Source organism: Myxine glutinosa, chromosome 2 (genome assembly GCF_964187855.1).
Source record: "Myxine glutinosa chromosome 2, kmMyxGlut1.1, whole genome shotgun sequence".
In the NCBI taxonomy this organism is placed as follows: domain Eukaryota; kingdom Metazoa; phylum Chordata; class Myxini; order Myxiniformes; family Myxinidae; genus Myxine; species Myxine glutinosa.
In genome coordinates this window covers 229,464,615-229,486,379 of record NC_136262.1, presented here as the reverse complement: position 1 = coordinate 229,486,379, position 21,765 = coordinate 229,464,615, and the positions used below count along the sequence as shown (strand labels likewise).

Sequence of the window (21,765 nt, the reverse complement as noted above, 5' to 3'; positions counted from 1 at the left end):
GTGAGATATTGTTTCCTGGCTCTCCTGAGGGTGGACACACACTTGTTTCGGGCTTTGTGAAAGGAAATGAGATTTCCTTCTGTTGGATTTGCTTTCCAGGAGACGAAAGCAAGTTGTTTCAGGGCAACAGCCTCACCACAAGATTCCGTGTACCATGGACGGGAGGAAGGGTATGACAACTGAAGACGAGATGGGATAAATCTGTGCATGAGAGAGAGCAATTTACTTTGAAAGAATTCCCAGGATGAGTTGATGTCAGAGGCGGTGGAGATGGGAGACCAGTCCAGATGATTGATGGCTGCTTGAAGACCGTGTGCCAGTTGGCCTGAGTGAAATGCCAGACTCGTCGACGCTGAGGAGGCTCTCTGAGAATGGTCAGAGAGATGTCCACTTTGACAAGCACATGATCAGATGAGCCGATTGGAGCAGAAGAAGAGCAGCAGACATTTTCAGGGAAGTTAGTCATAACCAAGTCCAGAAGAGAAGATGCTCCGTTGACTGAGATCCGGGTCGGGAAATTAACAGATTGTGTCAGTCCCAGTGAGTCGCAGAAGTCCTTTGCTGAAGAGCCATGGCTGGTGAGAGAGGTACCCACACCCAGCCAACTGGCATGGTGACAATTGAAATCACCACATATGAGGAAGAGAGAGTTGGGATGGGTAGATAGAAGTTGGTCCATATCATCAGACAGGGAGATGTAGATGGAGTCATCACTGTTTGGTGGACGGTACAACACACATATGAACAAAAGGTGGGAGCGAAGGGGAAGCCGTAGCCAAAGGTATTCCTGGGGGTGAGATGGAGAGAGGGCAGTGGAGGGCGAGTGAGGAAGAGTTTTTTATAAAGATAGCAACCCCACCTCCAGGACGAGGCTCAGGTCTATCATACCAGAGGAGGGAGTAACCTGGGAGAGATACCAAGGCATCAGAGACATCATGAAGGAGGAAAGTTTCTGTTAAGCAGGTCACATCTGGTTTGTCAGAGGCAACCTGCATGGAGAGATCAGTCAAGTTTGAGCGAAGGCCCCGGATGTTTGAGGTCCATACCGTTAATGAAGAGGAAGGGGGAGCATCGGGTACAGAACGGGGGGCGGGGGGGGGGTGGGGTAGGGTAGGATGTGGAAGAGGAGGAAGAGGTAGGGAGAGCTGTTGAAGGTGTGTCAGAGATTTCAGAATAGCTTGGAGAAAGGGAAGAATGGGGCGGACAAAAGGTTTGATGGAGATTGGGTGAGGCACAGTGAGGTGTTATTTGAGGAGGGGGAAGAGCGAGGCAGAAGGTTGGGGGAGATGAAGGTGAAAGTTGGAAGGGGGAAGAAACAGGGAGGATGCTTTGAGGAGGAGGGGTGAGAGGGGAGTCTAGGAGGGGAGGAGCGAGGGAGAGTCTCGGAGGGGCCGGGTGTGGGGGAAGTTTCGGAGGGAGGGGAGGGAAGAGGCAAGGGGGGAGATTTGAAAGGGATGGGTGATGGGGAGGAATTGGAGGGGAGGGGTGATGGGGAAGTTTTGGAGGGGAGGGGGGATGGGGAAGTTTTGGAGGGAAGGGGGAAGGGGGGATGGGGAATATTTGGAGGGGAGGGGTGAGATTGGATTTTGAAAAGTGTACGATTCATGGAAAACGAACATTTTTTGCAAAATGAGTTTGAGACCTTCGAGTCAAAAATACGTTTGAGGATGCTGAAGGAGGGGTGGAGTTCTGGAGAGTTTAGGGAATGTAGAAAAGAGGAACTGTAAGAGATGGTATTATTATTATTTTTTGGAATGAATAGATTTGGTGAGCAAGACGAAAGCATCCTTTTGTAGGAGAAGAAGAAAAAGGTGTTATAATATATGAGAGAAAATAGTTGTTCAGGGGAGAGATTATACATTTCTAACCACGTGATCACATGATTGCGAACAACGTGAACGAAGAACGAACGAACAAATAAGAACAACAAATAAACGAATAAGACCTGAGAAGGAAAAAATTTTGTGTTTTTTTTTTTTTTTTGAGTAGAGATATTAAACAAGGAGGTATGGGGTGAACGACTGGGACGAAACAGAGAACGAAAATAATTGCAGCGCATTCGACGAACCGCTGAGAGAAAAACAAAACCACAAGGTCGGAGACGGTACGGTAGCCTAAGCCTACGAGTACTAGGCCTCAGAATACTCGATACGCATTAACCGACGATTGTGTATACATGGACGAAAAATTAGCACCGCAAATTTTCCTAAAGATACGCTATAGGTACACACACCGAAAGATAGATACAGTCTCGACAAAAACACAATTGTGAAAGATTACTTAGCTTCGAAAGCGTGAGCGCATGGAACAGCTTCGAAAAGACGTGACCTCACCATGATCTCACGAGATCCAAGCCTCTTTGTCTCTTAGCACCACTTGTAGAGTCACTAGGCTTGGGGCTCACTAGGCTTGCTTTCTTTAGAGAACCACCTCTCCAAAGTTGCCTGGTGTTGGCGACTTTTCTTAATTTTTCTGAAGTGGTCAATCACATTGTCACTGAACAAGTTAATGCTCCTGTTAATCACTGCTTTATTAGGGTGCCACTTTTCAACAATGGCCTGTGTTTTAGACCAATGGAAGCACAGTTCTTTAATTGCAGCACTGGAAATGTTACCACTAGCTCCCTCTTCCTCCTCTGAAGAAATTTCCACTGCCACTTCTTCTTGCTGCATCTTGTGGAGGTGCTGAAGTTCTTCTGTGGTGAGTTCCTTGTTGTGATCCTCCACTAACTCCTCCACATCCTCTTCACTCACCTCCAAGCCCATGGACTGACCCAATGCTACAATAGCAGGCACAATAGGTTCTTCAAAGCCTTCAAAATCTCTCCCTGCAACACAATCAGGCCAGAGTTTCTTCCAGGCAGAGTTCATTGTCCTCAGAGATACTTCCCTCCATGCTTTGTCAATGATTCTTAGGCAATGGAGGATATTATAATGATCCTTCCAAAAGTCTCTGTGGGTCACTTCAGTCTCGTTTGTCACCTCAAAGTATCTCTGGAACATAGCCTTGGTGTACAACTTCTTGAAATTTGAGATGACTTGCTGGTCCATGGGCTGGATGAGAGGAGTGGTATTGGGGGGCAAGAACTTCACCTTGATGAAGCTGTCTTCTTCCTCCAAATCTTCTTCCAAGCCTGGAGGATGAGCAGGAGCATTGTCCATCACAAGAAGAGCCTTCAGGGGTAGACTCTTCTCCTCAAGATAAGCCTTCACAGAAGGGGCAAACTCCTCATGAATCCACTCAGTGAAGAACTGCCTGGTAGCCCATGCTTTCACGTTTGCCCTCCACATAACATTAAGCTTGCTCTTAATCACATTGTTCTTTTTGAACACACGTGGATTCTCTGAGTGGTACACAAGCAAAGGCTTTATCTTGCAGTCTCCACTAGCATTAGCACACAACAAGAGAGTAAGCCTATCTTTCATTGGCTTATGGCCTGGTACAGACTTCTCTTCCTTCGTTATGTAGGTCCTCCTTGGAATCTTTTTCCAGAAGAGGCCTGTCTCATCACAATTGAACACCTGTTGTGCCACATACCCCTCAGTGTTCACAAATGCACTAAATTTATTCACAAAGTCTGCTGCTCCATCCTTATTTGAACTAGCAGCCTCTCCATGCATAACAACACTGTGGATCCCACTTCTTCTCTTAAACTTTTCAAACCACCCCCTACTAGCCTTAAACTCATCACCATCAGCACTACTTCCAGGCAAGTCTTTTATAAGGTCACCGTGCAGGAGCTTCGCTTTCTCACAGATAATGCCTTCAGAGATGGCAGCACCAACCAACTGTTTGTCATTTATCCAAACTAAGAGGAGTTTTTCCATCTCCTCCATAAACTTCCATATACACACACCGAAAGATAGATACAGTCTTGACAGATACAGATAGACTTCGATCTCCTAGGGGTCAGAGTCGTAACACCTTTTGCCACATCAGCTGCTTTAATCACTTCCTTATTTTTCAAAATCGTACACATGGTCGATTTCGGCATCTCGAACATAGCAGCGAGATCCATCACACGCATACCGCCCTCATGCTTAGCGATAAGTTGTTTCTTCACCTCAATTGTCGCTCTCACCGCCTTCCTCTTATTCTTATTGCCTTCACTGCTCTTCTTAGGTGCCATGGTGAATGGGTAAGGGTTATCTTCAAAGAAAAAAAGCACAAATCAAGGTGAAAACACGAGGTAAACTAGCGACGAACACACGAGAGATGCTGCCAGAACTAGTACAACCGACGAACTGAAGGAACAAAGCGACTTCCGGGTTGTGCATGCGGGAGCAGGCGTGGGTGAAGATGCGCGGGAAATATGAACGACGCTCGCGGCGGGAAATATGAACGACGCTAACGCTATGTTGGCGGTTCGGTTATAGAAATACATTCGGAATTAGGGACAAAATTTTCTCGAATTTACGGTTCGGAATTAGAGTAGTTTGAGATGAGGGGCGTTCAGAATTAGGGGTCACTACTGTATATATATATATACAGGCAGTCCCCGGGTTACGAACGCCCGACTTACGAACACCCGTACTTACGAACCGACCTCCGTAAAGCCCATGATAAAAACAAAAAAAAAATTTTTTTAAATTTTTTTATTGTATACCGAATCAAGGCTCGTGAAAGAGCTAACATTTATCACACAGAGAAAAAAAATCAAACAGACACACAAAGTATATAATAAGGGGAGCGGTGGACAAGAGAAATATGAGAAAAGCTCTGTTCAAGCCACCCTTGATGTTTACTTTAAGAAAATTGACCAGCACCAGGTCCATCCTCTCTAGCACCAGGTCCATCCTCTCCAACACCAGGCCCATCATCTCAGAGAGATATATCAAGGTATGATCGTTTCAAGGTTTGCAAGACATCAATTGGAACGAGAGTAAGCGTTAACCTTTAATCATTATCTTTTCTTTTCTATCTAAACAGTTTAAGAAATGTTTCTTTCATGTTTTTTTATACCTACAGATGTTTTAGGTAAAATATATACTATATACTAAGACAAACATTTGACTAATTGATGCTAGATGTGAACCGTACGTAACTGTTCCAACTTACATACAAATTCGACTTACAGACAGACTTAAAAACAGAACTAGTTCGTAACCCGGGGACTGCCTGTGTGTGTGTGTGTGTGTGTGTGTGTGTGTGTGTGTGTGTGTGTGTGTGTGTGTGTGTGTGTGTGTGTGTGTGTGTGTGTGTGTGTGTGTGTGTGTGTGTGTATATATATATATATATATATATATATATATATATATATATATATATATATATATATATATATATATATCTGACAGGTGGTACTCCAAATTCGGGTTTATTCCAGAAGTAAAATGCAAAATCTGCCACAGCATGGCACACAACAAAGCAACTCAGAACTGGTTGTTCTTTCTATCCCTTTCTCACTACACTTTTCCATTGAACTTAATTCTCAGAGACCATTCATAAAAAAAACCCCTACTGCTACCGCTTATACATGCAAGACGATTCTTATATTCGGACATAACTGGAAATCTCTCACACCCTTGCGATCCTTCTACACAGGTTAAAGTACGACTTCAGCATTATAACTTTTTGCCTTTGTACATGAATCATCTTTAAGAAAATCAAAACCTCATCTTAACAAACAGTCATTCATAATAAACAATATGTTTGGTACACATTTAATTCACTAAAGTCACACTGTACCAATACACAATATCTGACAGACACGTAAATCATTTTTGTGTGTGTGTGTCTACGCGCATTGTCTGTCTGAATTACGCTTGTCTGTTCGTGTTTCGCGTTCCTTTCCACCCATTGGTTGGACAGCTGGCATGACACCACCCACAATTGTAACCTGAAAAAAGTGTATAGTATGTCACTGAACGACTCCCTCAAACATTTGTAGAAATTGTACAAAACTTCCAGTCTGCACCTGCTCCTCTTGTACAGTATAGTATGTATGTCATAAGGCAGTGGTTCTTCACCTTTTTAAAGGCGCCGAACCCGAACAAAACCCACCGAACACTCGCGGAACCCCTCAAATTTGACCAAAAAATTAAGAAGAATTGCATCTTAATGCATTTACTGTTATTCTTTTCGGGAGGCGATCTGGGAAATGCGTGGTTTTGTTTTGGCAAGGGCCACCCTCAAATCATTTTCGCACGCGAGCCTGCTCCTTTTCTTTGTTTTAATGTCCACCAGTTTCGAAAACGCATGCTCGCAGAGATACGTTGTAACGAACGGCATGAGGATCTCAAGGGCAATTTTAGCGATGTGAGGATACCCTTCCATTTGGCGGCACCAAAACGTTGAGAGTGTTGTTGTGCCGAAGAGTTGTTGTTGAGTCTGGCTCTGCTGAAGTTCGATGAGGTCGTCGAGGTATTGGTCGTTGACATCTGTCCTTGCAACGTCGAAAGTAAACGGCTGCCGCACCCATGCTGGGTATTGCTCTTGGGCGGAAGTAGCCGTCGAATGACTTTCCCAGCTCATCCAAGTGCGTGGCAATCGTTTGCTTCAGCTCCCCCGGTACAGCAGTGCCTTCAACTTCAGACTCATCTTTGATCCCGCTCACGCACTCGTCCAGTAGTGAAAAGTTCGAAGTTGTCGTTCTCTGTTCGCCGCCTCCACAACAGTAACTTCTTTCAGAAAGTGCTCAGCTTTTCTTCAGATTCGATGACATTCACTCCACCGGCCTGCATCTGGCAATTGAGATGATTGAGTGCGTCGAAGATGTCAGCCAAGTACGCCAAGGCGAGGATGAACTCTGACTCTTGGAAGTGCGTTGCATGGCAATGCTGGTGTTCTCACAAAAACAGGGCTAATTCTACACGCAAGGCAAAAACACGGCTCACTACCTTCCCTCGTGATAACCATCGAACGTTAGAGTGGTAGAGAAGAACTTCGAATTCAGAGCCGATTTCATTGCACAGTTCTTTGAAGATGCGATGATTCAGAGCACGGCTTCGCACGTAATTCACAGTTTCAACGACGATTTTCAGAACACTGGCCAGTTTTTGAGGCAGGGTTTTTGATGCCAGCGCGTGTCTGTGCAGGAGGCAGTGCGTGCCGATGATGTGTGGTGCATCGGCCTTCACCATCGGCCTTCTGAAGAAGTCATCCACAAGCTTCTTCATGTCAGCTGCCTTCGTCGTTGTTGTGAGAGGCTTGCAGAACAGAAAGTCTTCCTTGATCTCGTCTCCTTTGACATAACGCACAAATAAGATGAGCCGGCTCAAATTCGAAACGTCGGTGGTCTCGTCGAGTTGAAGGCTGAATTTTGTCGGGCTCGCGACTAAATCTGCAACTACCTGGGCGAGGATGTCGTCGCTCATGTCGTCGTTTCTGCATCTGATGGTGTCATTTGAGAGTGGAACGAGAGACAACTTGTTTTCAGCAGCTTTTCCCAGCATGATGTTGGCCATCTTCAACGCGGCCGGTTTGATGAGTATCTCGCCAACGGTGTGCAGTTTGCCCTGCTTTGCGATCTGGTACGCAACTTCATACAACGCAGTGAGGATCTGTTTGTCAATTGGAACGAAGCCGAGAGTGGGCAAGGTAGCACTTGCGTCGAATCGGACTCTCTTCAATTTGAATTCATCCAGCGTTGCGTCTTTGTACTGCCCCTCGCCGTGCAGTTTTTTGAAGTGTTCCCGTAGTTTTGCTGGTGCTCAGCTGGAGTTGCTCAACTTGACATTGCAAAGCATGAATTGAGGACGCTGACTTCCGTCCCGTTCCATCAAACACGTGAACCCGTACCCACGTAATCCTCCGTCCACTTCCTTTTTTTGCTTGACATACTGCAAAAAAATAAAAAATAACAAACTGATCTTAATTGAGTTCGGGCAAATAATTATATGGCAAAAAATAAAAAAGGAACATGCTTAAATATAATCAGTACCCCTTTGAAAACTGAGAAATTTTAACGAAGAAAACATAACTTATAGTTACGATGACGGGATTTATTATCTACGCAACTCTGTCACCTCAAATCCCATTATAATATTAATATTACATAGAAAACTGCGAATTGTTAGTTTTGAATTGCGACCAAAGGAGTTATATCACCTCCACCTAATTTTCTGAGTAATTCAATCATATTTTATAATCATCATCCACTTTTGACTTTAATATAACTCTGAACCCGCCCTGCATATCCACAAACATTTCCAACTTTCTTTTCAATTAATCAGTAACTCCAAAGTAAGGCTCGACCAATGACGCACGGCACACGGCAAGCTAATCGAGGCTATTCACTGGAATCTCCGAACACCTGCAAAGTCCAAAATCCATTAAGTAACAACAACAACAACAGGCATTTTAAGGCCATTTTCCCTGCAAGAGCGGGCGTTAGCCTTGCGGTCCCCATGACAATCTTCTCCATTTTGCCCTATTTTCTGCATCTCCCCTTGTTAACCCCCTTGCCTGCATTTCTTCTTCGACCATCTTTAGCCAAGTCTTTCTCGGTCTTCCCCATCCTCCACTTCCTTCTACATTCATTTCCATCACTCTTCTCAACCAGTCACTTTCATCCTTCCTCAACACATGACCAAACCATCTAAAACTGTTGCTCTTCACAGCATCTATCACAGGCTCTATTCCCATCATCTTTCGCAATTCATCATTGTCTTCCTCTCTCTCAACGATACTCCACACATCCACCGAAACATTTGCATTTCCACCCTTTCCAGCCTTCGTTGCTGCTCTACGTTCTTTACCCATGTCTCGCTCCCATAAATCATAATACTTCTCACACATGCAGCATACACCTTTCCCTTCAGCTTCAACGACACTCCCTTCCTCATCAGCACGCCACTCAGTTCCCGAAACTCCTTCCATGCACATCTCACTCTTGCAACCGTTGCCGAGTCTGATCCACCTTCTCCATTCAGCATGTCTCCGAGGTAGCAAAATGTTTTCACACCTTCCAGCTTCACGCCGTCTCCAAGATCCAACTCAACATTTCCTCCATCTGCAGCTCCCTCTGTGCACACCTTACACTTGAATGTAGCTGCTACACTTTTTTTTTTTTTTTTTTTTTTTTTTTTGTATACAAGATCGAGGCTCGTGAAAGAGCGAACATTAATCACACAGAAATACAAACAGACACATAAAACAAATAACATCGGGAGCGGTAGACAAGATGGGGAGAGAGGGGGCAGGACACAAACACAACATTTGAGAGCAGGGACCGAGAGACATGGAGACATCGAGAGATCTGTGGGAGGGAGAGGGCTTTTGGGGGGAGGCATGTGAAGGGGGGGGGGGGGGGGGAGTGGGAGAGGTATAAACATATGGACACTGCCAGGACTTCCAGGAAAGAAGTTGGAATTTCAAACAAGGTGGATCTGGGGTGAATTAGTGGGGGTAGAAAAGATCAAGGTTTTGGATGGGGGAAGATAAGAGATGGTGGTGAACAACTGTTTTAAAGACCTGGAGGGAGGAGTGGGATTGAAGGGAGTGTGGGAGTTTGTTCCAGAGGCGGGAGAAAAGAGGAATGAAAGAGTGAAGGTGAGCAGAAAGCCGAGATTTCGGCAGTTTAACCATCAGAGGGTTGCTGGCAGATCTTGTGCGACCTGTAGGAATATTTGGGGGACAGAGCACAGAGAGAGCTGGGGGAGCAAGGCCGGAGAGGAGTCGGTAGAAGACAGAAAGACCACCTACCTGCCTGCGGTGAGTGAGTGAAAGGCCCACAGAGGTAGCTTCATCGCGGGAGATTCCAATGATTTTGAAAGCTTTGGATTCAACAGCGTGAAGCCGGGCCAGGTGTGAGGCAGGAGCACCAGCCCATAGGGGAGAACAGTATTCCATTGAGCTGCGGATGAAAGCCTTGTATGTGGTGAGGAGCTCAGGTGTGCCGAGGAAGGACTTCGCACGACGGAGGATGCCCAGTCGGCGACTGGCTTTGGAGGCCAGCTTGGAAATGTGGTTTTCCCAGGAAAGATCATGGCAGATAGTGAGACCCAAAAGCTTGAGCGACAGAACTTCTTGGAGAGGATTGTTGAGAAAGTAGATGGGAGGGTTGTCCAGTCGATCTTTTCGGAGAGACATAGTAAGAGAGTGAGATTTGTCAGGATTGAAAGACATGTTCCACTTGATTGACCAGTCTGTGATTTTGTCCAGGTCTTCAGAGAGTGAGGCGGCTGCAGACTGCCGATCTGAGGGAAGAGGAATGGAGCGGCAGAGAGTGATCAGCAAAGAGATAGAGAGGATTTTCCAGAGAGTCAGAGAGATCATTGATAAAGACCAGAAAAAGCACAGGGCCCAGCACACTGCCTTGGGGAACTCCAGCCTGAACAGGAAGGGGAGATGAGAGAAATCCATTTAGGGCCACACGTTGACTACGACCAGAGAGGAAGTCCGCAAGCCATGCATGGAGATTTCCATGGATACCATAGGAGGAGAGTTTGGTGAGCAGAGCTGGGTGCCAGACCGTATCAAAGGCATGTGATATGTCAAGGGAGACAGCTCTGATTTCCTGTTTGGCATTGAGGACCTCCATCCATTGTTGAGACAGCAGAAGCAGCATGTCCAGAGTAGAGTGACCTGGTCTGAAGCCAAATTGATGATCAGAGATCAAGCCATTGGAGAAGAGGAAAGATTTCATATCCGAAGCAATGATGGATTCCATGACTTTGCTGATAATTGGGAGCAGGCTGATTGGTCTGTAGTTGCAAGGATCTGTTTTTGCACCTTTTTTGTGTAAAGCGGTAATGTTAGCTGATTTCCAGGATGCTGGCAGATGACCTTGAGCAAAAGATAGGGTGAAAAGAACAGAGAGAGGGTGAGATAGAGCGGCAGAGCAGGATTTTAGGACCCGTGGGCTGATGCCGTCTGGTCCAGTTGCAGAATCAGAGTCGAGGTTTGACAAAAACTCCTCCACCTTGTCAGGAGAGAAGGACACAGAGTTCAGGAGCAGTTGGGTTCGACTGGGAAAGGTGGGAACAGAGAGAGATGGGTTTGGGACAAAGGATTTTGAGGCAAACACAGAGTTGAGGCATTCGGCTTTGTCACGTGCGATGTCAACTGTGTGGCCATTTGAGGTAAGGGAGGGGATTGGAGGGGGAACAAACACCAGAAACGGATTTGACCAGACGCCACCAGGATTTGGAGGAAGGAGACAGGTTTGAGAGTTCATTCTTGAGTGAGGAGAGATAGTGCTTCCTGGCACTCCTGAGGGTAGACACACACTTGTTCCGAGCTTGGTGGAAGGAACTGAGATTGCCTTCAGTTGGATTAGTCTTCCAAGAGGCAAAGGCAAGTTGTTTCAGGGCAACTGCCTCCCCACAAGATTCAGTGTACCATGGACGGGAGGAAGGGTAAGACAACTGAAGGTGAGATGGGATAAATCTGTGCATGAGAGAGATCAGTTTGCTTTGGAAGTATTCCCAGGAAGAATTGATGTCAGAGGCAGTGGAGATGGGAGACCAATCCAGACGATTGATGGCTGCTTGAAGACCGTCCCAGTCGGCCTGAGTGAAATGCCAGACTCGTCGACGCTGAGGAGGCTCTCTGAGAATGGCCAGAGAGATGTCCACTTTGACAAGCACATGATCAGAAGAACCGATTGGAGCAGAAGAAGAGCAGCAGACATTAGCAGGGAAGTTTGTCCTGGTTAATGACACTGGTTAATGTCATTAACCTGGTCATTACACTGGTTAATGACCCTCTCAAACCACTACATTTTCGATGAACCCACTCAGCGCACATTGTACATTGAATGGAATTCACTCCGACACCCTTCCTGCACACAGCACACGGCCACTTCCCAGTTCTTTCCACCTCACCACATGCTTTACCACTTACCATCACCTTCGTTTTTCCGATATTCACCTTCAGACCTTTTGTCTCCATACATTCCTTCCACTTGTTCATCTTCTCCTTCAATCCATCCATACTTTCTGCAATCAACACCGGATCATCTGCATACAACAACTCCCACGGTAAACCCTCCTTTACATTCCGAGCCAACACCTCCATCACAGCTACAAATAGTAATGGACTTAGTACCGACCCCTGATGCACTCCCACCTTCACCTCAAACTCACCACTGTTCCCATCCTTCGTCCTTACAGCTGTGCGCTCTTTTGTACATTGCCATCACTACTCTGATCAACCATTCCTCCATTCCTAACTTCCTCAATGCCCATGTCTCTACTTCACGTGGAACCCTATCGAATGCTTTCTCCAGATCAACAAACCCAAGAAACAACTTCTTCCTCTTCTCCATGCACTTCTCCTGCAACTGCCTCACAATAAAAAGCGCGTCTGTCATGCCTCTTCCTGGCATAAATCCAAAATGCATTTCGTCAATCTTCACTTTCTTCCTTATCCTCCTCTCCAGCACCCTTTCCAATACCTTCATTCCATGCTCCAATAACTTTATCGCTCGATACGAGCCACAGTCCAGAGGGTCACCTTTTCCCTTGTATAGAGGGACGAGGGTACTCAGTTCCCAATCCACTGGAATGCGGCCTTCTTTCACCACCACCAAAATCCAGTAAGTAAGTAAGCACCTTCAACAGAATTATTAGCAAGTTGCTCATTGATTCAACTTACTGCAGTCAGTGTGAAGCAAAGTATCTTAAACACAGACCAGAGAAACCATGAATGGGATGGGAATACAATTACAAATAACATTTCCATTCGTTCGTAACATACATAGCAAAATAATAATAATATTAATAATAAGCGTAATTACACATAGATTCAAAATTGATACAAAACTAAGAAAAAACAAATTGCAATGCGTTTCGGAGGACCTCCGCCGAGCCCCTGAGACTAGCTCACTGAACCCCTGGGGTTCGGTCGAACCCAGGTTAAGAACCACGATCTTAAGGGGTTTTTTTGTTTTGAAATTTCCTAACTACATTGCCTTTGAATATTTTTGAAAACCCTGGTTTTTTTTTTTCAACTTAAATTGGTTGTAAAAATCTAATATCACAAATATTACAATTATATTTGTACAAAATAATTGTTTGTATTAAGATTGCTATAATCACGACACTACAGAAGCTCATGTACAGTCATTACCTTCAGTTAAAACAAGCCTGTTGCTCTATATCGACGTGTGGTGAGGCAAGCATAGTGAGCCAATCCAAGTGAATGTGTATATATATATTAGCAGCGACCCAAGGAACATCCACACAATTTAGGATGTGTCTCCCAAGTCCTCAACTCACCGATCCCCACCTCACAAGTCATAAACTTTTCCCAAACCCCAAATACTCAGCCTTCCAACCACAAGTCCTCAACTTCCCCCTCCCAATCATAAGGATTCAATCCCCTCCCCACTGCAAGATTTTAAACCCCATCCATACACCTTAATCCACCCATACCACAACTCCTCAACCCCCCCTACCCCCTTAACCTCGCAGTCTAACTCTGTCCCATCTTTGCTCTCACACCCACCCCTCCTTTCAACGCACTATTCCTGTCCTCCTGCTCATAAACGCAAAAGGGCGTTCCCACATCGATCATTACACATTTCTTCATTACCTCATCAAAACAGCAGAATATTTAACTACTTCCCCATATGCCTAAAACTTGAAGCTTGAGGCTTATCCTTACTGTGGCCTTCACAGGGCACATGACGTCTATCGGCTCTTGTCCTTTTATTTTATATTTATTTTAAATATTTATTTTAACAAATATTCATCGATATTTGATGATCCTTTTAACAGTGGCTTTGGTAGTTTTACACTGATGTGAAAACTTGTAGAGAGGGTATGCCGATTGTGAATATGACAGCTCAGAAGATGTCTTTGGCTTTGCATAGCACTAACATGGCAGTTGTATGATTTTTTTTCAGTCTACACATATTTCAGGTTACACATATTGGAGTCATGTCGCAGCGTGGGGCTAGTGTTTACACGGTAGTCCGTGGGTGGAGGTAGTCCGTGGGTGGAGTCATGTCTGCTGTCCAACAAATGGGTGGAAAGGAATTGTACACATGGACAGATGAGCGAACAAGTGTATTATTATAGAGACTAGTATATAGGCTGGTTAAAAAAAAATTCCTGTTTATCATCGCCGCCCGCCCCATAAAAGTCGTCCGCCCCTAAAAATCTTTTTTTCCTTTTTTTGCTCGCGAAGTCAGTAAAATCCGTTCCCTGTGTTGAGGAGCTGAGGTACCACAGATGAGTCGTATCCTATATGCAGTACCTGCAGTAAGAGTCGTACTGCGAGAAGAGGCCCACTCGGAAGTTCAAGAAGTAGTTGGTATTCTGAAGGAGAAGCCAAATATCATCGGCAAACGGGAGAGCCTTACGTGATAATGATTCTGAAGTATTACGTGTTACGTGAAGTATCACGTGAAATATTACGTGATAATTATTCTGATTCATTCTGAAGGAGAAGCCAAATATCATCGGCAAACGGGAGAGCCTTACGTGATAATTATTGCTGTGGATTTCGAGTCAAAAATTAAACGAGCGCTACACTACATGTAGTAGTAGGTGATGATAGATACATGAATAAACGGCAACCAACATTCTCTTGGTGTTGAACTCTACTCAACATGTATGAGTGCTATAATAGCAGTAGCTGCTGATTGATCGGTGTATAAACGCGAATGTGGAACTCTAGTCAGTAGCTGCTGATAGATAGATACATCTATGAGTGCTATAATAGCAGTAGCTGCTGATAGATAGATGTATAAACGCGAATCAGACATTCTTTTGATGTGGTTTATGTCCTCTTCCATGTCTACCAAACTGCTCAATATGCATGTACTGTAAAGCGATATTTCTTGGTTTGGAACTCTCGTCAAACATCTATGAGTGCTATAATAGCAGTAGCTGCTGATAGATAGATGTATAAATGCGAACCAGACATCCTTTTGATGTGGTTAATGTCCTCTTCCATGTCTGCCAAGCTGCTCAATATGCATGTACCGCCGTACCGGTACCATGAAGTGATATTTAGTGGCGAGGAATTCTAGTCAAATATGTATGAATGCTATGGCAATAGCTGCTGATAGATACATGTATGGCAACCGGACATTATTCTTAAAAGCCGAAGTTTTGGTCTACCATTGTTATATGTATCAGCAAATATTAAAAGTAAACAGAACTCAATGTGACATAGGTTTCTTTATTTTCTTTATTTGAATCGTATCAGTGCGTACATACGAAGGTTTACTAATTTAGAAATCATACCATGCTTCATCATATATGTCCGATCAAGTATATTTAACAAAAAAAACATATTGTGCGTTGAATAATCCATTAAAATTTCACTCTGAAAAAAATAAATAAATAAAAATAAAACACTCCCTCCCTACCCACTTTATTGAAAAAAAGTGATGATAAACAGGATTTTTTTTTAACCAGCCTAAAAACCAGTCAAAAATGCCTCGTTGGAATAGTTGATTTGACGGTATGGTCTTGTGAGCGTGCCAAAGTCTGTAGCCTCGGCCCAGTGTCAGGTGTGCCTTTGTCTTTTTTATTTATTCGACATCCTACAGACATAATTGAACACTCGTTTTACTCTGTGCGCAGTGCACATCACATGCAGCGAATTTCACCTCCCCGCGCCTTGTATTTAGTGTTATTTAAAAAAACACTTCTGTACACCGCCCTTGAGGCTCGGTTTGCAAGCCACCGTCTACAACTCCAATATAAGAGACATAATTACTCTTTTATGGAAAATGTTTTTCGAGTTTGTTTTATCCTCAAAAAATAGACCGTAGTGAACACACAATTGTGTTAAAAGATTGGCTTTAAAACCTACCCTTATGAAGAGGGACAGACATCTGTACAAACACACAAACTGACGTTGTGTTTTATATGGTAGATATACATCATGTTTGTTCAGCTACGTATCTGACTTCATAGCACTGTCATAAATTAAAGCATACACTCATTTATTGTGCCATGCTGTCTCAGACTCAGACATTATAACGAGTCTTGATCTCAGACTATGAAACATATATCTTTTTGATGTGGTTAATGTCCTCTTTTTTATTTATTCGACATACCATTTGGTGTATTGTATTGGTGTATTTTTGTGTATTTGATGAGGATGTGTATAAACATTTGGTGTATTCCCTTGAGTAATGCAAAGACCTACTTGCTCAAAGGCTGAATGGCCTAACCAGAAATTATTAATTTTGATTTCCACAGAAGAGCAGCGGACGATAAAGCTCAACAACAAAGAATTCAATGAACAATCGGAGTACGCTGTGAGTTTTCTCAACACAATCGTGCAGAAAACGCTCCTTTGCACTGACCGGTTTATTGCATTTTAGAATACTTCAACTCCTTGCATATTATGCTTTTTTCGAATAATTGGTTGAGCCAGATCATAACTGTACATATACATATATATATAATCAGGTAATTGTTCACAAATGAATAACCATGGTACTAATCATTGAGTATTGATATGACATCCTTGACGTAAACTTGATTATTGCATCATTAACACTTTTAGAGCATTTATTGTTTTTGTTGGTATGACTTTTGAGGTTTTTTTTATATGTACCTCCTCTACTTGAGCCTTGTTTTTGTGCATCTGGTAGGAAATGTTGACTTTGTCTCCAGAAATTTGATTTGTGAGCTAACCAAAATTGGAAGTGGCAGGGAAGTCGTATATCCTCCCCCTTTCCATCCTCAATAACGATTTCAATTCAAGACATCTGGTGCAATATATGCATTTGATACATACAGGTTATAATACAATTTTGTTTTTCACCTTTTTCCTTTAGAACAACAGTATTAAGACCTGCAAGTACAATGTCATCACTTTCCTGCCCATAAACCTGTTTGAACAGTTCCAACGAGTAGCCAATGCATATTTCCTCTTCCTCCTTATCCTGCAGGTGAGTATTTTGGGTACACCGGAAATCACACACACTTGTTTAGGTCCTCCGCATTTATCCGGACAACCTTCCAAATTATTATTGCCAGTCTCTGTGCCCCCCGTTTAATCCACCCTCCTTCTTTTCGTCTACGGAACTGATGTGACACAACATTCCAGCCAGTTTTACTTCTTTCTTTTTTTTTTTCTTCCATCTCTGAGAAAATATCTATTTAATTATCTGCCAAGCAATGGTATCCATGGTGACGCATACCCATTGTTGCAATTTTTTTATTTTATTTTTTTGTATGCAGGATCGAGGCTCGTAAAAGAGCTAACATTCATCACACAAAAAAATCAAAGACACACAAAGTATATAATAAGGGAAGCGGTAGACAAGATGGGGAGAGAAGGGGAAGCACACAAACACAACATTTGAGAGCAGGGACATCGGGAGATCTGTGGGAGGGAGAGGGCTTGGGGGGAGGAGGCATGGGAAGGGGGGGTGGGGTGGGGGGGGGTGGGAGAAGTATAAAACACAAGGACACTGCAAGGACTTCCAGGAAGGAAGTTGGTATTTCAAAAAAGTGAATCTTGGGTGATATTATCAGGGGTAGAAAAGATCAAGGTTTTGGATGGGGGAAGATAAGAGATGGTTTTTGAACAGCTGTTTTAAAGACCTGGAGGGAGGCGTGGGATTGAAGAGAGTGAGGGAGTTTGTTCCAGAGGCAGGAGAAAGGAGCAATGAAGGAGTGAAGGTGAGCAGAGAGTCTTGATTTTGGCTGTTTAACCATAAGAGGGTTGCAGGCAGATCTTGTGTGACCTGTAGGAATATTTAGGGGACAGAGCCCAGAGAGAGCTGGGAGAGCAAGGCCGGAGAGGAGTCAGTAGAAGACAGAAAGACCAGCAACCTGCCTGCGGTGAGTAAGTGAAAGGCCCTCGGAGTTAGCTTCATTGTGGGAGATTCCAATGATTCTGAAAACTTTGGTTTCAACAGCGTGAAGCCGAGCTAGGTGTGAGGCAGGAACACCGGCCCAGAGGGGAGAACAGTATTCTATTGAGCTGCGGATGAAAGTCTTGTATGTGGTGAGGAGCTCAGGTGTGCCAAGGAAGGACTTCGCATGACGGAGGATGCCCAGTCGGCGACTGGCTTTGGAGGCCAGATTTGAAATGTGGTTTTCCCAGGAAAGATCATGGCAGATAGTGAGACCCAAAAGCTTGAGTGACAGAACTTCATGGAGAGGATTATTCAGAAAGTGGATGGGAGGGTCGTCCAGTCGGTCTTTTCGGAGAGACATAGTAAGAGTGTGAGATTTGTCACGATTGAAAGACATGTTCCACTTGTTTGACCAGTTTGTGATATTGTCCAGGTCTGCAGATTGTGAGGAGGCTGCAGACTGCCGATCTGACGGATGAGGAGAATTGTGCAGCTTGCTTCAACTGTGTTTTGTATTGTGCAATTAAGTGTATTGTGCAGCTTGCTTCAACTGTGTTTTGAATTTCTTTCTTTTGTGCCATTTATTTATTACATGTGCTCAGTGGCATTAATGGCTGGCGGTTAATTTGAGAAAGGGCCGAGAACGAGTAAGGTTGAATATAGAGTATGGGTTTGCAAGAGGAGTGTCGAAGGAAGGGAAAATGGTTAGTTAGGACATTGGAGCAAGGGTTTGGATAGGAGCATGGATGGGACATTTGGGTTGAGGTGTGGGGGTGTCACAAATTCCACTATATTTGCATAGGTAATCAGCAGACGGCCCATTATGATACATCTGTGCATTGTGTTCCATCATTAACATCACAGCCAAAGCTCTTCATCCCTCATCTCCCATGCAGCTCATCCCGGAAATTTCCTCCCTGTCGTGGTTCACCACGGTCGTGCCTCTTGTCTTCGTGCTCATCGTTACGGCAGCGAAAGATGCCTCTGATGATTATGTGAGTCTTTTAGGGGTCTTGTGATTCATTCATAATGCTCCATTTAAACCCCATAGTTGCACATAGGTGACAGCTGGTCTACTTGAGAACATTGCAAGTTGCAATCTTTTTTTTCATTTCTTTACAAGATTCAATGTTAATAATGATAGCTGTTGGAAGAAATTGAAAGTGTTCCCATCGAAGGCAATCGTCAACATAGTTATTTTGAAAACAAATGGTCTTTTTTAATTGAAATGAACACCTTGAAAACTGCATTAGTTATCGCATGCACCTCGTTCGCCGAGATACATCTCGCACGTCATATGCCATTCACTGATACGCTACTTGTTTGTTCTGTCCGTGTGTATTTAGTAACAACAAAGTCTTTACTCAGGATCCCTCTCTTGGTTGTGCAGGAATTGCCTTACAAAGCAGCCCCAGGCATTCGTGCAGGTGGCATATTGCATTGGCTCTTTTTCTGTCCTGTATACCCTCGTCAGTTTCTGCTGCGTGTTAATCCCTCCCCATGATTTAAGCACTTTCTGCTACTACTTTCCATGTCCTCATTTGTTTGCATTTCCTGATTGTTGTGTTGTTTTGCAATGTATTGTGTGCATCTTGCCCGACAGCTCATCCATGTTGTGCGATTTGTCCATGTTGTTTGATTTGTCTATGTTGTTTGATTTGTCCATGTTGTATGATTTGTCCATGTTGTTTGATTTGTCCATGTTGTTTGATTTGTCCATGTTGTTTGATTTGTCCATGTTGATTGATTTGTGCATGTTGTTTGATTTGTCCATGTTGTTTGATTTGTCCATGTTGTTTGATTTGTCCATGTTGTTTGATTTGTCCATGTTGTTTGATTTGTCCATGTTGTTTGATTTGTCCATGTTGTTTGACAATATAAATTATCCCTGTCCTGCTGCTAATAATCTACTACTACTACTAACTACTACTTTAATGGCCACTACTCATGTTAGCAGATGGAAAATCCAAGGGATGATCCACTTTGTGATGTAACTCGCGAACTGCGAGGCGGCACCAATCCAACAGTTTATGTGCTCGGCCTGATGACATTTATCACCGCTCTGAGGATGAACACATCGGCGATTTTGCGATATCTCGATCTGGTAGTTTAGCGATGTGTTCTGGTGTATTTTTCATTCTTCCTAGTTATGAAAACGTTTGAGAATAAATCGTATGACTCTTAAATGCCATTTTGTCCCTTGCCATCCCCACATGTGGAGTACTATTGTACTCCATGATAATCATGTCGGGAATCGAACTCAAATAAGATGGCTACATGGCAACTATGCTATCTCTGCACCATCCTGTCAGGACATAAATTATCCATGTACTATATTATTATTATTATTATTATTATTATTACCTCCGACACCAAAGGTGGATGGCGGTTATGTTTTCACCCCTGTCTGTTTGTTTGTCTGTCTGTTTGTTTGTCTGTCTGTTTGTTTGTTTGTGAACAAAATATCTCAAAAGGTTGTGGATGGATTCGGACGAATTTTTGGCAGAGATGTAGCGTATGTCACAAGGACGAAATTATTAGATTTCGGTGAAGATCCGGATTCGGATCCGGCTACTAGAATTTTTGAAGTGATTCTTCACCATTGGGATATAGCGCCAAAAACGATACATGGTAGGATATCTCAAAAAGTTGTGGACGGATTTGGACGAAACTTGGTGGACCGGTTGGGTGTTTTACAAGGACAAATAGATTCGATTTTGGCAAAGATCTGAATATGGATTCGGATTATTATTATTTATTTTTTTTGTATACAGAATCGAGGCTCGTGAAAGAGCTAACATTTATCACAAAAAAAAAGAAATCAAACAGATAAACAAAATATATAAAAAGAGGGAGCGGTAGACAAAATGGGGAGAGAAGGGGAAGCACACACACAACATTTGAGAGCAGGGACATCGGGAGATGTGTGGAAGGGAGAGGGCTTGGGGGGAGGAGGTTTGGGAAGGGGGAGGGGAGTGGGAGAAGTAGTAAAACACAAGGACACCAATGACTTCCAGGAAAGAAGTTGGTATTTCAAAAAAGTGGATTTGGGGTGAAATTAGTGGGGGTAGAAAAGATCAAGGTTTTGGATGGGGGAAGAAAAGAGATGGTGGTGAACAGCTGTTTTAAAGACCTGGAGGGAGGAGTGGGATTGAAAAGAGTGAGGGAGTTTGTTCCAGAGGCCGGAGAAAAGAGGAATGAAGGAGTGAAGGTGAGCAGAGAGTCTTGATTTTGGCAGTTTAACCATAAGAGGGTTGCAGGCAGATCTTGTGCGACCTGTAGGAATATTTGGGGGACAGAGCCCAGAGAGAGCTGGGGGAGCAAGGCCGGAGAGGAGTCAGTATAGACGGAAAGACCACGAACCTGCCTGCGGTGAGTAAGTGAAAGGCCCTCGGAGATAGCTTCATCGCGGGAGATTCCAATCATTCTGAACGCTTTGGTTTCAACAGCGTGAAGACGAGCTAGGTGTGAGGCAGGAGCACCAGCCCAGAGGGGAGAGCAGTACTCCATTGAGCTGCGGATGAAAGCCTTGTATGTGGTGAGGAGCTCAGGTGTGTCAAGGAAGGTCTTCACATGACGGAGGATGCCCAGTCGGCGACTGGCTTTGGAGGCCAGCTTGGAAATGTGGTTTTCCCAGGAAAGATCATGGCAGATAGTGAGACCCAAAAGCTTGAGTGACAGAACTTCTTGGAGAGGATTATTCAGAAAGTGGATGGGAGGGTTGTCCAGACGGTCTTTTCGGAGAGACATCGTAAGAGTGTGAGATTTGTCAGGATTGAAAGACATGTTCCACTTGTTTGCCCAGTCTGTGATTTTGTCCAGGTCTGCAGAGAGTGAGGAGGCTGCAGAGTGCTGATCTGATGGATGACGAATGGAGCGGCAGAGAGTGGAGTCATCAGTAAAGAGATAGAGAGGATTTTCAAGAGAGTCAGAGAGATCATTGATGAAGACCAGAAAAAGCACAGGGCCCAGAACACTGCCTTGGGGAACTCCAGCCTGAACACGAAGAGGAGATGAGAGAAACCCATTCAGGGCCACACGTTGAC

General features: G+C 44.1%; 1 protein-coding gene across 6 annotated transcripts in view; it reads left to right on the top strand.

The window, feature by feature from the left end:
• LOC137422152 (phospholipid-transporting ATPase ID) overlaps nt 1–21,765 on the top strand; it is a 160,859-nt gene that overhangs the window by 30,590 nt on the left and 108,504 nt on the right. For all 6 annotated transcript variants that reach the window (XM_078772335.1, XM_078772337.1, XM_078772340.1 and 3 more), the window contains exons 3-5: nt 16,107–16,165; nt 16,691–16,804; nt 18,616–18,714. In XM_078772335.1, coding sequence (XP_078628461.1) covers nt 16,107–16,165; nt 16,691–16,804; nt 18,616–18,714 — 272 coding nt within the window. The remainder of the gene's footprint in view (nt 1–16,106; nt 16,166–16,690; nt 16,805–18,615; nt 18,715–21,765) is intronic.